We start from the raw sequence: 16,672 nt of genomic DNA on the forward strand, positions 1-16,672 counted from the left end.
AGAGGTCCTTTGCCTAGGTTGTGGTGGGCTAGGAGAGGAGATCTCCCTACCAGCCTTTGACGGTGCGTCGCTGATACCAGTGCGCAGGGTCAGGAGCCTGGGAGTGCTACTGGAGCCTTCCTTGACAATGGAGGCACAGATATCAGCCACTGCTAAATCCACCTTTTTCCATCTTAGGAGGGCGAGGCAGTTAGCCCCCTTCCTGGAACGTAGCGACCTGGCAACAGTGATCCATGCAACGGTCACCTCGAGGTTGGACTATTGTAATGCCCTCTACATGGGGCTGTCCCTGTACCGAACTCGGAAACTGAAGCTAGTGCAGAATGCGGCAGCCAGGCTGTTAGTGGGACTACCTCGGTGGGAACATGTACAGCCTAGGCTGCGGGAGCTGCATTGGCTGCCAATTGTGTTCCGAGTTCGTTACAAGGTGCTGGTTATTATCTTTATCTTCTGGACTGCCCTTTCTATAGCAGCCCACGAGCAAAATACCTAGATGCTCTGCTCTCTGACCATCAAGGCCTTTCTGATAATGCCAAGGTCTGCTTTTTACTCCACGGGAAATACAACTTTGTCACTACTCACGTTGCTTGTTTTTTACAGGTTGCGATCCGAATCAGAGAGGCTTTTACTCATGCATAGCCCACAGCTATTTTATGCCATTTAACTTCTGCTGGCTTTTTTATTATATTATATTTTTATTATATTTTATGTCATTTAACTTTTGCTGGTTTTATATTATATAATTTTTATTATATTCTATAGTGTCACTGCTGGTTTTAAAGTATACTGTATCCTTATATTAATGCCAATAAAGGTCTATGATGATGATGATCTTTAAAGCCCTATATGGCCAAGGACCTGCCTACCTTAGGGACCGCCTCTCTCCATATATCCCCCAGAGAGCACTGAGATCTAGTTCTCAAAATCTTCTAAAAATCCCTGGACCAAGGGAGGCCAAACTGAAAACAACGAGGGAGCAGGCCTTCTCAATAATGGCTCCCCATTGGTGGAATCAACTACCAGAGGAGGTGCAAGCCCTGCGGGACTTCAATCAGTTCCGCAGGGCTTGTAAAACTGTCCTCTTACAACTGGCTTATAAGATGGAACCCTGAAAGTGACATCTAGCCATCTTGGTATATATATATGTACTGTACTGTAGCACCTTTAATTTGTATTGGTTTTAATTTAATTTATTTATCTAAATGTGTTTTAACTGTATATTATATCGTATAAATTGTATTTATTATAATCATGGTACACTCCATGTCTTGTGAGCCGCCCTGAGCCTGCCTCAGCAGGGAGGGCGGGATATAAATAAAAGTTTATTGTTATTATTATTATTATTATTATAGGTTAAGAACTAACCTTGGACAGAGACATTGAAACTGATGGTGTGAAAGAAGTTATGTAAAAGAGAGTGATAAGGCAACAGAGTGGTCAAGAAGGAGGACTATGTAGAGACCTTTTGCTTAGGCAGGGAAAGCTTCAACAAAATGCAGAGGGAGGCAGAGTGCAGAGGATCAATACAGGAGCAATGGCTAAAACCCTCAATGTTTGTTGGTCCTATTCTTGTACTGCTGGCAACTTACACATTGCAGCTAGCTAGACTAACCCGTATTTGGTCAGCCAAGTTATTTTTATCTCCTGATTAGTGTCTTGCTGTGGCCATCTACCTACAAAACTCTATAAAAGCTCCTAATGGTACACTTGTGTAAGATCATGGACCCAGCGTGGTATTGATGGATTGTGACTTTTTTTAAAAAAATGGGCCATCGTTAGCTGACTTAGTTTAGCTGTTACTTTGGCTGAAAGGGGAAAGTGCATGCTCTGCTGGTGAATGTTTATGTTCGTGACTAATCCCTGGAATGTCTGTCTTATCCATTTTGATTAAGTACCTATCTCAGGTATGTTAAGGACTCTCTTATTGTGTCTGGGTGTTGGCAGTGAAATGTGGCACTAACTTAGTTCTTAAGTTTTGCAAACATGTTCAGAATGCAAACAGTTTTAGTTGATAATTCATCTTTTTTTTTCCCCTTGCCAAACAATACATTAACTTTATATAGCACAGCACAATTTGTATGTTTACAGTAGTGATAAACCCAAGATAAGGGAAATGGATTAGAGGACATATCAAAGGGCAGAATTTAGCCCTACTTCACTTCTTTAAAATCCAATCAATTTTATTGGGGGACATCTAAGTATACTTATAACTCTCCCATTGAAAACAACCAGACACTCAAGTTCTTAATTCCCACCCCCCTAAATCTTGTTTCCAAAAGTGTTTCAATTGAAAAGGTTGAATAATAATTATCTGTATTATTAAGCTGTGTTGGGTACACTGAGCCTGTGATCAAATGTACATATTAAGGTGAGCAGCAGAGTTCTTACCCTTCTCCTTCTCTCCCCCTCCCCCTCTAAATGTGGGGTGGTCTGATCATAGAGTAGTTGTGCTCTGTATCTTAGGGCTCATAGAGCGTGCTCTATGTTATGGGGGGGGGGTATTGTGCCTTCTACACTTCCATCTTATTTTTATCAACTCACCATCTCTAACTATCAGAGAGTGTTTCTTTGGCTAGGTTAAATGCTTTTTCTTCTGCTGCTTTGCTGAGGAGTAGCTTTTTCAGATAGCACCTTGTGGATCTGGTACAATTGAAAGTTGGCTCATATCTTCTTTGATTATGTGCTGGAGGCCCCTTTGAGAGATTTCTAGATTCAGCCAGTAGTTGTTTCTAGTACTACTTTGGCTTTCCTGGCCTTTTTGCTAGCATAATACTGGCTGTAGGAAGACATTTTGGCTGTAGAGGCTTCAACATGAGGGTGGAATTAGAGGGTGGTTTTATTTTGATTTATGTTGTCTAATACCACTGAGGCATCAGATTATTTGAAATAAAATTAAATACATTATTGCTGAGACTGAAAGGTGCTCTGTACCAGACTGGTTTGAATGGAGGATGTTGGCATTTACCATATATTTTATATATCTATTTCTTAACTTTTCTCCTAGACATGAATCTGCCTCTGTCCTCTCATCTGTACCAGCACTCTCATCAGACAGTGACAAAGATGGTGAAGATGAAGGGAATGATGAAGATGAGCTTCATGGTCTGCACTCTCTCCAAATGCAAAGCAACTCCAATACTGAAAGGAATTCAGGTATAAAGGGGGAGATGGGAGTTATAAAAGCAAAGAGAAGGAGAACAGTTAGTTGATATGAGCCAGTTTGGTGTAGTGGTTAAGTGCATGGACTCTTACCTGGGAGAACCGGGTTTGATTCCCCACTCCTCCGCCTGCACCTGCTGGAATAGCCTTGGGTTAGCCATAGCTCTGCCAGAGGTTGTCCTTGAAAGGGCAGCTGCTGTGAGAGCCCTCTCAGCCCCACCCACCTCACAGGGTGTCTGTTGTGGGGGGAGAAGATATAGGAGATTGTAAGCCACTCTGAGTCTCTGATTCACAGAGTGGGGGATATAAATCTGCAGTCTTCTTGATCAGATTTTCTCCATATAATTGTCTATAGGCCTATGCAGACTTGTAATTGTATAGAATAAACTGTGAAGTAATGGTTTTAAAAATCATTGCAAAATGTTTCTAGGGGCAATTTCTGCAGAATATTTCTCAATACAAACATGCAAAGAAAAGGATGGTGATCTGGCTGTAAAGGTACAAGGGGGAAAAAAAAGTGAGATTTCCAAGCTAAAAGGATTAGCGTTGCCAATCCCCAGGTGGGGACCCAAAGAGAAACCGTTCTCATTCTCTTCGTGATTCTCTCTATTGTAATCCCCAGGTGGGGGAAGGGGATTCTCGGGTTTGGAGGCCCTCCACTTGCTTCAGGGTCATCAGAAAATGCTGGGGAGATGGAAATGTCTGCTGGGCACTCCGTTATTCCCTGTGGAGACCAATTCCCATAGGGTATAATGGAGAATTAATCTGCGGGTATCTAGGGCTCTGGGGTCTGTGCTTATGTTTTGAGATAGAGGCACCAAATTTGCAGCATAGCATCCAATGCCTCTCCTCAAAATACCCTCCAAGTTTCAAAAAGATTGGACCAGGGGTCCAGTTCTATGAGCCCCAAAAGAAGGTGCTCCTATCCTTCCTTATTTCCAATGAAAGGAAGGCATTTAAAAGGTGTGCAGTTCCTTTAAATGTGATAGCCAGAACTCCCTTTGGAGTTCAAGTATGCTTGTTACAACCTTGCTCCTGGCTCCACTCTCAGTGTCTCCTGGCTTCAACCCCAAAGTCCCCAAATATTTCTTGAATTGGACCTGGCAACCCTAAAAAGGATATTTCTTCAGTTGGTTGTAAAATGAAACTAGTAGTAATTTCTCCTACATCAAAAAGCAGAGAATTGCAGAAAAAACAATGCCATACTTAAATACAAAGTTCTTGAAGTTTAATGTAAAAAGACAGAAACATATTCCTGAACTTATGGATTCATCATACTAAAAACTCCCACTACGTACATTTCAAAACCAGGAACATGGTGTACATGTTTAAGTAAATACAAAATACCCCTTTATTTACAAAACATAAATAAAAGGCCAAACGTAGTAAAAAAACCAGGAATGTAGGGATAAAATATTACAAAAAATGCAAAGCATGCATAATAAACAAAGGGTTGTGGCTGGTCTGTACTAAATATGAAAACATAAAGGATATTTTTAAAAAATACATGCTATATATTTCTAAATTCCAAATAACAAGCAAATCAAATTAATTACTTTCCTAGCCTTATCCTAGAAACATTACATACTGTGCACCAAGTTGCCTCAACAGGGGAAGAAAACTACCAGACCTCTATGTATAATAGATTAATAAATAATTAATACATAATTCATTACAATTAAAAATTAAACAACATCACATGTATATACAGGAGAGTGCTAGAATGAGAGAATATTTCTTCAGTCAGTTGTAAAATAAAATTGGTAGTATCAACCAATCAATCTTTAAAACATTACAGAGTTTGTATCCTCCAAAGTTGAAAAGACTTCAAAAAACTTCACATTAGCCACTGTAATCAGTGGGTTTTCATCTATTAACATTCTGGTATATATTGATTCTGAATGGCAGGATACCTGCTAAGTAAAGAAAAAAACAAACTTATTATGAATCTCCTGATAAAAAGGGCAACAAAGTAATACATGTTCTTTGGTTTCAATCTCCCCTGTGCTACAGGGGCATAGCCTATTTAACATCCAGAACTTTTTTATAGTGCCCCTCTAAAATTGCAGAATCAGTAGTAATTTCTCTTAAGCCATATGATAGTTGAAATATTACACTAAAATTTTATGTGTGCATAGGGTCAGGGGATCCTTTTGTTTTCTTTTTAAAAATTGTTAATTGGAATATCTGTTGATCTATTTTCTCCCTCTAGATTCAGATCTTTCTTTTTCAAGAAGCTTATCACAGTGGGAAATGAGGAGGGTAAGTTTTCAATACATTTCTTTTACAAATGTAAAGACAATTGATGCAGGCATGCCTAACATGTATGATGTATCAGTGTAGGAGGTTCCCCCCACACATAATTTGGCAGTTTCTTAATGTGCTGACTTGCAAAGAATCTATGCTTGCTCTATCCTGTTGCTTCAAGTGCCGTACAGTTGATTTGATACCTTTAGCAGAGTTATCTGTTACGTAAAGTTGTTCCTCCCTTTGAAGGGCTTTCTGTTCTCATTGGAGAAACTGCTGTTCCTGAACACTTATTAACAGTGAGAGATACTTATTATGAGACAGGCTTGTATGCTTCAAATCAGAGCATATCCTTAAGTCTTCTGAATCAGTAGCATCACTACTCCATGACAGGATTGTTCAGCAGATGTAAATACTAGTAGTCTGTAGTGGCATACCACCAATATAATAGTGGTGGTATGGGGAATAAAAGTTTATTGGGGGGTTGAAAAAAATACCTGAATCTGGAGGGTTTTTAAATCTGCCCATTCTGTGTCTTGTGGTTTGGTTTGTTTCATTAACATTGTCATTGCGAGAGATTTTTAGCTCAGTTGATAGTTAACCTAACTCTAATTCTCTGAAATTAATGAAACATTTGCTCATAAGTGGAACATGCATACAGATTCCCACTTCTTGGAGCCAAGACATCCAAAGCATAGAATTGCACAACCCTCTTCCCTAGTAGCTTTCAAAAATAAATAAATAAAATCCAGTCATCATAGGATGTGAAATGAGAGTGAAGAGCAGTGTAACCCTTCCCTGCTTAGGTGTGTTTCTACTTAAATCTATGGCTTTCCTCTCCCAGGACCAAAACCAGTTGAGGAATTTGATTCTTTATTGGCAGTAAAGCAAAATAATAAAGTAAGCCTTTCTGCATCCATTCTTTCACTTGTAGACATAGCTTGCTAAGGCTGCTTTTAGTAAATGAGTAAAAGGCATGGAATGCCACCTCAAGCCTAGTTTTGTCTTTTCTGAAGCCTATATCTGGGCTGTGTCACTTCATACTCTGTGAACTGAATGCCCTTCCATACTGAAAATCTTCAACACAGAAAACTAGTTGTTACATGTCAAGAAGATGATGATCCAGGGGCGTAGCAATCCCAGATGAGTCACCCAGAATGGAGAGTAGAGAACAAGCAGCAAGACTCTGTGACAAAGAATACCTCTTCAATCTATTGTATCAAATGAATAGCCTTTATAATAAAGTTTCCAAGTATTTGCGATCAGTTATCAAACACACACAGATATGTAAAACACTGAGACCATACAACCTCAAAATAGAAGCCAGTCCACAGTCGTCACATCTGATTCTTACTGGTCTCCAGTGCACCGAATACATTGTATATATTTCAAATCTATTCAACAAGTACCTGCAGCAACAGGCAAAACTAGTATTCAGGTCCTGTTTCACTGGCTGCTTTTTCCAAGCTTATCCAAATCAAAAACAAGTTCCAACATTCAACCAAATGCTTTGTACAGCTTCCATCAATTCTGTTCAGGCGAGCAAGAGAGGAGAGAGAGGCAGGGCCAGCAGGCTGGAGTCAAGGCCCCTGAATGACCTTCCCTGCCACAGATTGAGGGTCACCCTCTTCCTCCCTGCAATTCAAATCACATGGAAGGGATGTGAAATCGTCAAAATTATGGTCGTTAACAAAATATCACTCAAGGGTGACTATATTGCTTTAACATACTGTTGTTAAGGCATTTTCTAGTGCTGCAGAAACATCTCTCTCATGGATTGCTGCTCTCTCATGGATTGCTGCCTTGTCGTGGTGAGAGGGCCTGTGTGGTTCAATGAAGCTGTGGGCTATGCCATGCAGGGCCACCCAAGATGGACAGGCCACAGCTGAGAGCCCAGACTAAATGTGATCCACTGGAGAAGGAAATGGCAAACCACTCTAGTATCCTTGCCGAGAAAACCCTATGAACAGTAACAAAAGGCTAAAAGATATGGCGCTGGAAGATGAGCCCCTCAGGTCAGAAGGTGCCCAATATGCTACTGGGGTTGAGCATTCAAGTAACCACAGAAAGAGTGAAGTGGCTGGGCCAAAGCCGAAAGGACGCTCAGCTGTGGATGTGTCTGATGGTGAAAGAACAGTCCGATGCTGCAAAGAACAATACTGCATCGGAACGTAGAATGTAAGAGCTATGAATCAAGGTAAGCTAGATGTGGTCAAACAAGAGATGAACATATGAAGCTGCCTTATACTGAATCAGACCCTCGATCCATCAAAGTCAGTATCGTCTACTCAGACTAGCAGCGGCTCTCCAAGGTCTCCAAGGTTTTTCACACCTATTTGCCCGGATCCTTTTAGTTGGAGATGCTAGGGATTGAACCTGGGACCTTCGGTTTACTAAGCAGATGCTCTACCACTGAGCCACTGTCCCTCCTCAATGGCAAAACTGAACATCAGTATCTTGGGAATCAGTGAACTAAAGTGGACGGGAATGGGTGACTTTAACTCAGAGGATCACTACATCTATTATTGTGGCCAAGAGTCCTGTAGAAGAAATGGTGTAGCCTTTATAGTTAACGAGAGTGAGGAAGGCAGTAATGGGATACAATCTCAAAAATGACAGAATGATCTCAGTCCGTATCCAAGGCAAACCATTCAGTATCACAGTAATCCAAGTCTGTGCCCCAACCACTGACGCAGAAGAGGCTGAAGTGGACCAGTTCTACGAAGATCTACAACACCTTCTAGAATTAACACCAAAAAAGATGTCTTCCTCATCACAGAGGACTGGAACGCCAAAGTAGGAAGTCAAAAGGTAACCAGAACAACTGACAAGTTTGGCCTTGGAGAGCAAAATGAAGCCGGGCAAAAGCTAATAAGAGTTTTGTCAAGAGAATAAGCTGGTCATAGCAAACACCTTCTTTCAACAACCTAAAAGGCGACTCTACACGTGGACATTGCCTGATGGGCAATACAGAAATCAGATTGATTATATATTTTGCAGTCAAACATGGAGAAGCTCCTTACAGTCAGCAAAAGCAAGACCTGGAGCTGACTGCAGCTCAGATCATGAGCTACTCATTGCAGAATTCAGGCTTAAACTGAAGAAAACTGGGGAAGCCATTAGGTTTGACCTTGATCACATCCCTTATGAATATACAGTGGAGGTGAAGAATAGATTTAAGGGACTAGAGTTGATGGACAAAGTGCCTGAAGAACTATGGACGGAGGTTCATGACATTGTACAGAAGGCAGCAACCAGCACCATCCCAAAGAAAAAGAAATGCAAGAAAGCAAAGTGGCTATCTGATGAGGCTTTACAAACAGCTGAGGAAAGAAGGAAAGCGAAAGGCAAAGGTGAAAAGGAAAGATTCACCCAACTGAATGCAGATTTCCAGAGAACAGCAAGGAGAGATAAGACCTTCCTGAAGGAACAATGCAAAGCAATAGAGGAATAATAGAATGGGAAGGACAAGAGATCTCTTCAGGAAAAGGGGAGAAATCAAGGGAACATTTTGTGCAAAGATGGCCATGATAAAGGACAAAAACGGTAGGGACTTAACAGAAGCAGAAGAGATCAGGAAGAGGTGGCAAGAATGCACAGAAGATTTATACAAGAAGGATTTCAATGTACTTGACAACCATGACAGTGAAATCACTGACCTTGAGCCAGACATTCTGGAGTGTGAAGTCAAATGGGCCTTAGAAAGCATTACTAACAACAAAGTAAGCAGAGATGACGGTATCCCAATTGAGCTTTTCAAAGTCCTAAAAGATGATGCTGTTAAAGTGATGCACACATTAGGTCAACAAATCTGGAGAACGCAACAGTGGCCATGGGATTGGAAAAGATCAGTTTATATTCCAATCCCAAAGAAGGGTAATGCCAAGGAATGTTCAAACTATCGCACTCATTTCACATGCCAGCAAGGTCATGTTAAAGATCCTACAAACTAGGCTTCAGCAGTACGTCGATCGGGAACTACCAGAAGTTCAAGCTGGGTTTCGGAGAGGTAGAGGAACTGGAGATCAAATTGCCAACATTCTCTGGATTATGGAGAAAACACGGGAGTATCAGAAAAACATCTATTTCTGTTTCATTGACTACGCTAAAGCCTTTAATTGTGTGGATCACAACAAACTGCCTAGGCGGGGAGGGCGGGATATAAATAAAATTTATTATATTATTATTATTATTATTATTAAACTGTGGCAAGTCCTTAAAGAGATGGGAGTACCAGACCACCTCACATGTCTCCTGAGAAACCTGTGTAAGGGTCAAGAAGCAACTGTCAGAACGGGATATGGAACAACTGATTGATTTAGAATAGGAAAAGGAGTTCGACAAGGATACATATTGTCAACTTGCTTATTTAATTTATATGCAGAGTACATCATGTGGAATGCTGGCCTGGATGAAGCACAAAGCAGAATTAGGATTGCCAGGAAAAACATCAACAACCTCAGATATACAGATGACACCACTCTAATGGCAGAAAGTGAGAAGGACCTAAAGAACCTCTTGTTGAGGGTGAAAGAGGAGAGCACAAAAGTAGACTTGAAACTCAACATCAAAAAAACTAAGATCATGGCATCCGGCCCCATCACACCTTGGCAAATAGAAGGGGAAGACGTGGAAGTAGTGACAGACTTCACGTATCTGGGATCCAAGATCACTGCAGATGGTCACTGTAGCCATGAAATTAAAAGACGTTTGCTCCTTGGGAGGGCAGCAATGGTGAACCTGGGCAGTATAATAAAAAGTAGAGACATCAGCCTGCCAACAAAAGTCTGTATAGTCAAAGCGATGGTATTCCCAGTAGTAATGTATGACTGTGAGAGCTGGAGCATAAGGAAGGCCGAGCGCAGAAGAATAGATGCTTTTGAGCTGTGGTGCTGGAGAAGAATCTTGAGAGTCCCTTGGACTGCAAGAAGATCAAATCAGTCAGGGTCAAGCATTGGTATTTCAAATAACCAAGCTTTTGTTTAATTCAAAGACTCGTTTTATTGATAATCCAATACTTGCTCCAAGGAACAATACCTTGGAAGTGATACATAGTTTCACATGGCATGGAATCTTAAAGGCTACTTCAAAGGCACAATAGTAGATAGTTTCAAAAGCATAACATACAGATGTGACTTGCAGAGAAGGTTCAAAGGGTACTATCAACTATTCATTTGGTCACTACAACATCTCCTAGTTCCCACAAGTTCTTGACTTACTGATAAGATGTATGGATGGGAACTGGTGGGAGAGGCAATTTACTTACAAAGACAAGGTTACTTGCATATTCTGAATCCTTTAGAATTACTAGGTAGGGGAGGAAAGCTTTGAAGAGCAGTCTTATGCAGAAATGGAATAGAGGAAAAAGAAAGAATTCAATAATACATATTGATTCAATAACCAGAAATATCAGTCTTGACAGTCAGTCCTAAGGGAAATCAACCCAGACTGTACCCTGGAAAGTCAGAAGCTGAAGCTGAAATACTTTGGCCACCAAATGAGAAGGGAGCACTCATTGGAGAAGATCCTGATGCTGGGAAAGACAGAAGGCAAAAGAAGAAGGGGATGGCAAAAGATGAGATGGCTGGACAATGTTACTGATGTAACAAACAGGAATTTGAGCAGACTTCAGAGATTGGTGGAAGACAGGAGGGCCTGGTGTGACTTTGTCCATGGGGTCACAAAGAGTCGGACTCGACTGTGCGACTGAACAACAACAGAAACAACATATGTTAGCTGGTGGCTAGCTGAACAAGACAGAACCCATCATGGCTGCATCCAGATGTCAAGGTTTTTTTGTTTTGCATTCATTGCTTCTGTGAATGTAGAGCAGGGGTGGCTAACGGTAGCTCTCCAGATGTTTTTTGCCTACAGCAATGCTGGCTGGGGCTGATGGGAGTTGTAGGAAAAAAATCTGGAGAGCTACCATTGGCCACCCCTGATGTAAAGGCATCTGCACTGGCAACAGTGGGACTGGCACATGGGAGTTTTCTGTGATTTTATCAGCAGCAGTTTCCCCTGCATTTTACCCCACCATGCTACTACAGGGCTTTTTGAGGGCTTTTTAAGGGATGTTGTCATGTGGTTGTTAAAAAAAACAAGCCCCCAAACACATGTACACACAAACACACACAAACCCTTTTCTACTTGGAAACTGAAATATAGAATATAGGGAAAAGGCCACTCTTGAAGAAACTGCTTGAGACAAATCAGGTAGTTGCTCCTCACTTTACAAACAGCAGGATCTTTAAGATATAAGAGTAGCTTGTGAGAGCGGAGCTATATGCTACTGAAGATACAATTAAACTGTAGAAAATGCTAAAATATACTGACAAAATTTCATCAGTTGGTTTCTGTTATCATGTCTCATCCTCCAGTATTTATGATCAAAATTTTAGAGCTGTTGTGTTGATCTTGTCCCCACTCTGAAACAAGTGCTTTTTAGGGATTCTGTTTCTCTGATCACATAAGCTCCTATTTTTAAACTATCTCTAGGCAAAAGACATTGCAACAATCCAGTGTTCAGAGACTACAAGCAAGGCACCTCGGCAGCGTGGGCGTTGGTCCCAGCCAACCAGCAGTCTAGAGATGACAGTTAAATCCATGCTTGATTTACGCCAGCTGGAGTCCTACTCAGTCTCCCGGTCTCCTAGCCGAGACTCCATGTCCCAGGCCAGCAATGGAGATGACCAAGAAGAGCATGCTGATGTCTCTCTGCACATTAACAATGTAAGAACTGTTCTTCTTAATGGAAGCATCCACCAGTTGTCAAATGGAAGAAATAGGGTTCTACAGTAAAGATGACATCATTGAATTCTAGTGAATTGAGCTAAACTGGGATATGCTCAGGTTCCTTGGCTATACAAGCATAAAATATTTGTTTATTTCATTACCTACCTTTCTTTCTTGTGTGGATCCTGTGGCTTACTATTTTTCTCCTCTACTACCGTTTATCCACACATCAACCCTGTGAGACAGGTTAGACTGTGTGATTGGCCCAAGATTCCCCAGCAGTCATCTATGCCAGAGTGGGGATTTGAACTTGGACCAGTCTCCCAGATTCTATTTATTTATTTATTTTAGATTGTTATCCCGCCCTCTCTGCAAGCGGACTCAGGGCGGCTAACAATCATTTTAAAACACAATATCAGGTTACAATTTTAAAACGATATAACTTAAACAATTACATAATTAAAACAGCATAGTAGGTACTACTCAGAAAAATTTTGATACAGATGGATCACAACTTTTGTTCTTCGGCAGTCTAATAATAGTTTCTTCTGTTTTTCTGATGGTGGTTCTTCTGATGATCCTAGTTCCTTGTAATTGGTATTGCTCAGCAATATAGAGGTGGCACCCTCTCCCATTTAGATATTGTAGGCCAGTCGGAAAAGTTCAGTTTTGCAGGCTCTGCAGAATTTGGAGAGATCCCACAGGGCCCTTATGGCCTCTGGGAGGGCATTCCACATAATTGGTGCTGCCACCGATAAGGCCCTGTCCGATGTAGAGCTCAGTCTAGCCTCCTTTGGTCCAGGGATGGATAGCAGATTTTGTACTTCCAAATGCAGTGCTCTCTGGGGAACATATGGGGAAAGGTGGTCCCATAGATAGACAGGTCCTCAACCATATAGGGCTTTAAAGGTCAATACCAGCATTTCGAAACGTACTTGGAACACAATAGGTAGCCAGTGCAGCTCTTTCAGCACCTGTTGAATGGGCTCTCACTGAGGGAGCCCCATTAGCAACCACGCTGTAGCATTCTGCACTAGTTGCAGTTTCTGAGTCAAAGTCAAGGGCAGCCCCATGTAGAGGGCATTGCAGTAGTCTATTCTCAAGGTGACCATAGCATGGATCACCATAGCTAAGTAGTGGTGCTCCGAAAAAGGGGGCAACTGCTGTACCAGCCACAGATGAAAAAAGGCGGACTTGGCAGTGGCTGCTACCTGGGCTTCCATAGTTAGAGAGAACTCCAGGAGCACTCCCAGGCTCTTGACCTTCGGGGCCGGTATTAGTGGCACCCTGTCAAAAGTCGGCAAAGGGATCACCCTTCCCGGACCACCGCGACTCAGAGAGAACCTTCGTCTTCATCGGATTCAGCTTCAATCGACTCAATCTGAGCCAAGATGCCATGGTTTGTAGTGCCAGGTCCAAGTTGTCCGGGGCGCAGCTGGATCGAACACCCGTCAAAAGATAGAGCTGGGTGTCATCTGCATATTGATGGTACCCCAGCCCATATCTCCTGACAATATTAGCAAGGGCACAAGTCCGGCACACTGGCCGTTACACCATACTGGCTGTCATGGGTAAAGGAAAAGAGATGCTGCTTTTTTGTTTCTGTTTGTTTTGTGTATATAGCAGTGTGATGTCAAGTAAATTATTACAGGCCAATAGTGATCTTATAATGTCTCTCCCAAATAGGGTTGCCAGCTCCAAGTTGGGAAATTCCTGGAGATTGGGGATGGGGCATGGGGAGGTCAGGACCTCAGCAGGGTATAATATCATAAAGGCCACGCTCCAGTACAGACACTTTCTCTAGGGGAACTGATCTTTGTAGCTTGGAGCTTCAGCTTTAATTCTATGAGACCTCCAGGCTCCATCTGGAGGTTGGCAACCATAGTACCAAATAATATTGCTAGCTACAGATTTTCCAATAATGAGTACAAAGCCTTGTAAAAAACTTTAAAGCAATGATAACTAATCACATTTCTGCACTTATTTCCCAGATTGGAGACTACACGTCTCCTCAGGAGAATCAACCCTGTGTCCGACCTCAAGTTATTCGGCTTTTATCCTGTGAGGATGAGATTTTCCCCCAGGAACTGGAGCCCTCTGAGAGCGAGGAATGTGTGATCTATCCAGAACAAGATGAGATTCACCCTACAGATATTAGCAGGTCAAATATGAGTTCTTTTCTGTGATTTATATTTGAGGTATTCGGTTTGTCTTTTATCTTTGAGCTGAGGGCATTCACTGAAGTAATCTGATGCAGGTTCATGTCAAAATTAATTATTATAAGGATTTTACAGATGCTGGCCTGGCCAGTTTCTAGAGTGTGGTGAGCTATTCCACATTTTACAACTAAAATTGTGCATATTAATAGGTTTCTTCTTGCATTAATATCCTGTGAGATTCTTGACCTCTGTTTTGCTCTTTCATCTTAATTGGACTTGAAATCTTTCATCTTAGTCTGGCTTTTATTTATTTAAAATATTTTTAGTAAGATAATGATCTAGAAGCAGTGAATATTTTGAGGGGCCAGCTATCATGATTTTGAGAAGTGATGTGGTGTGACAGACTGCAGTTTAAATCTTATAAGGGCTGTATAAACAGGAAATGGACTGTGAAGGGTTAATTCTTCACAGAGCCAGACAGCCTTGAATGACAGGCTGCTCCAAAGAATCTGATTGGTTAGCATCAGTTGAGCAGAGAAAGACTTCTAAATTGGATGCTGAGGAAAAAATGTTCTGAATTCAGCCCTTACTGAGAGCAGTTTAACAGAGATGGAGTACTGGCAAGGTTGGTAAGAGGAGTGGGTAGTTAGGAGAAGACTCCCATTCCAGCCAAGAAAAAAGGATAGATCTAGTGAGTGAAGAATTTCCTTATCCAGTCAATAGCTCTGAAGAATGGAGAGATCCCTAGTCTGGTGTAGTTAGAAACTGCCTTGTGAAACCTTAAAAAGGTAAAGGTAGTCCCCTGTGCAAGCACCAGTCATTTCCAACTCTGGGGTGACGTTGATTTCACGTTTCCACAGTAGACTTTTTCTGGGGTGGTCTGCCATTGCCTTCCCCAGTCATCTGCACTTTCCTCCCAGCAAACTGGTTACTCATTTTACTGACCTCAGAAGGATGGAAGGTTGAATCAACCTCGAGCTGAACCCAGCTTCTGCCAGGATCGAACTCAGGTCATGAGCAGAGCTTAGGACTGCAGTACTATAGCTTTACCACTCTGCGCCAGGGGGTTCTTTTTTGTGAAACCTTAGGAGTCAGATAAAACTCAAGAAGAGTACTGATGTGTTTAGAGAAGAGGTTTGGGTACTGGAACAAGTGTCCCAAAATTCTGGAAACCAAAAGAACCTGTGAAGGCTCAAAGAAAATGTACTGGAGTATTTGGGAAACACTGGAACAAAAGCCTCTCATCTTAAAGATCCTAAGTCATTGTGAAAAGCTTATGAAACTCTCAATAGCCTGAAACATATGAACAAAAGTCTGTGAACTTCAAAGTTCTATATTGAATTACCTCAGACATTTTACTCCTGATTTCACCTGACTTTTTCCCTCTATGTTGAATAAAATATTTTGTTAATTTGGAATTTCAAAATACCTCAAGTGCCATTTTGGTTGTTTTAAGTTAAAGGAGACTTTTGACCCTTCTTTCATGTTCCTGGGTTGAGCCAACAGCCAGAATATCATACTGTGACAAGGTGGGACAGCCAGAGTTCCTCAGGAAAGATGAAAACAGATAACTAGGCAGCTTAATCACAAAGGGAAAGAAAAATGGAGGGCAAATCTTGCCTCTGACGGAGGGAAGTGGATTGGGGCATCATATGTGACAGAAAAGGAAACTTGAAGAAATAAAGGAAACTTGTTCTCTTTCTCCCTGTCTTTGTTAGTCTCTCTCAACTTTACACAGTTTAATGCTCCTTTCCCAGTTTTCCCTCCTCTGAGCTGAACCTCACTTGTGGCTGTTTTATTTCCTTGCCTTCCACTCTGTGTGTGTGTGTGTGTGTGTGTGTAAAACGTTATATCTATGACCTTGATATACATCTGCATGAGTTATTTACATTGCAGAGTTTTGTACTCAGAACCATTAATCCTCTTTCCACTCTGCAGAAACTGTTGCGTTATGTATTTAATGTTCTAGTCTGTGGATGGAGCAAATTGTGATCTCTCGAAGAAGTTAGAAAATAGGGGCGGAAAGCACTTTTGGATGGTGTTCAGAAGCACAGTCAGCACAACATTTTTAAGCCATTGGAGCAGCAGTTAAGGCAGATATATCCACCATTAGTAGCCAAGGTGCTTGATTCAGCTATAATGATTAGGATTAAAACTTCTCCCAAATACTGGATAAAACTGAACGTCTTTGTTTACAGCCATAAGGTGACAAGAAATCATTGGCTGTGCTTGGAAAAACACACCTTGTTGCTGATGCAGGGAAGAGAAGGAGAATGGCCCAAGGCTGTTGTCATGGTGATGTGATGAGACTTTTCCGTTTTGTGTAAAGTGATGACTCCAACAATTGGCTGAGTTTTCTGTAAAGGATACAAACG

At 41.5% G+C, this 16,672-nt stretch overlaps 1 protein-coding gene across 2 annotated transcripts in view; it reads left to right on the plus strand.

The window, feature by feature from the left end:
* MAPKBP1 (mitogen-activated protein kinase binding protein 1) overlaps positions 1-16,672 on the plus strand; it is a 216,215-nt gene that overhangs the window by 182,766 nt on the left and 16,777 nt on the right. For both annotated transcript variants that reach the window (XM_060263107.1, XM_060263106.1), the window contains exons 22-25: positions 3,005-3,153; positions 5,372-5,421; positions 11,902-12,135; positions 14,130-14,299. In XM_060263107.1, coding sequence (XP_060119090.1) covers positions 3,005-3,153; positions 5,372-5,421; positions 11,902-12,135; positions 14,130-14,299 — 603 coding nt within the window. The remainder of the gene's footprint in view (positions 1-3,004; positions 3,154-5,371; positions 5,422-11,901; positions 12,136-14,129; positions 14,300-16,672) is intronic.

Source organism: Heteronotia binoei, chromosome 21, assembly GCF_032191835.1.
Source record: "Heteronotia binoei isolate CCM8104 ecotype False Entrance Well chromosome 21, APGP_CSIRO_Hbin_v1, whole genome shotgun sequence".
NCBI lineage: Eukaryota > Metazoa > Chordata > Lepidosauria > Squamata > Gekkonidae > Heteronotia > Heteronotia binoei.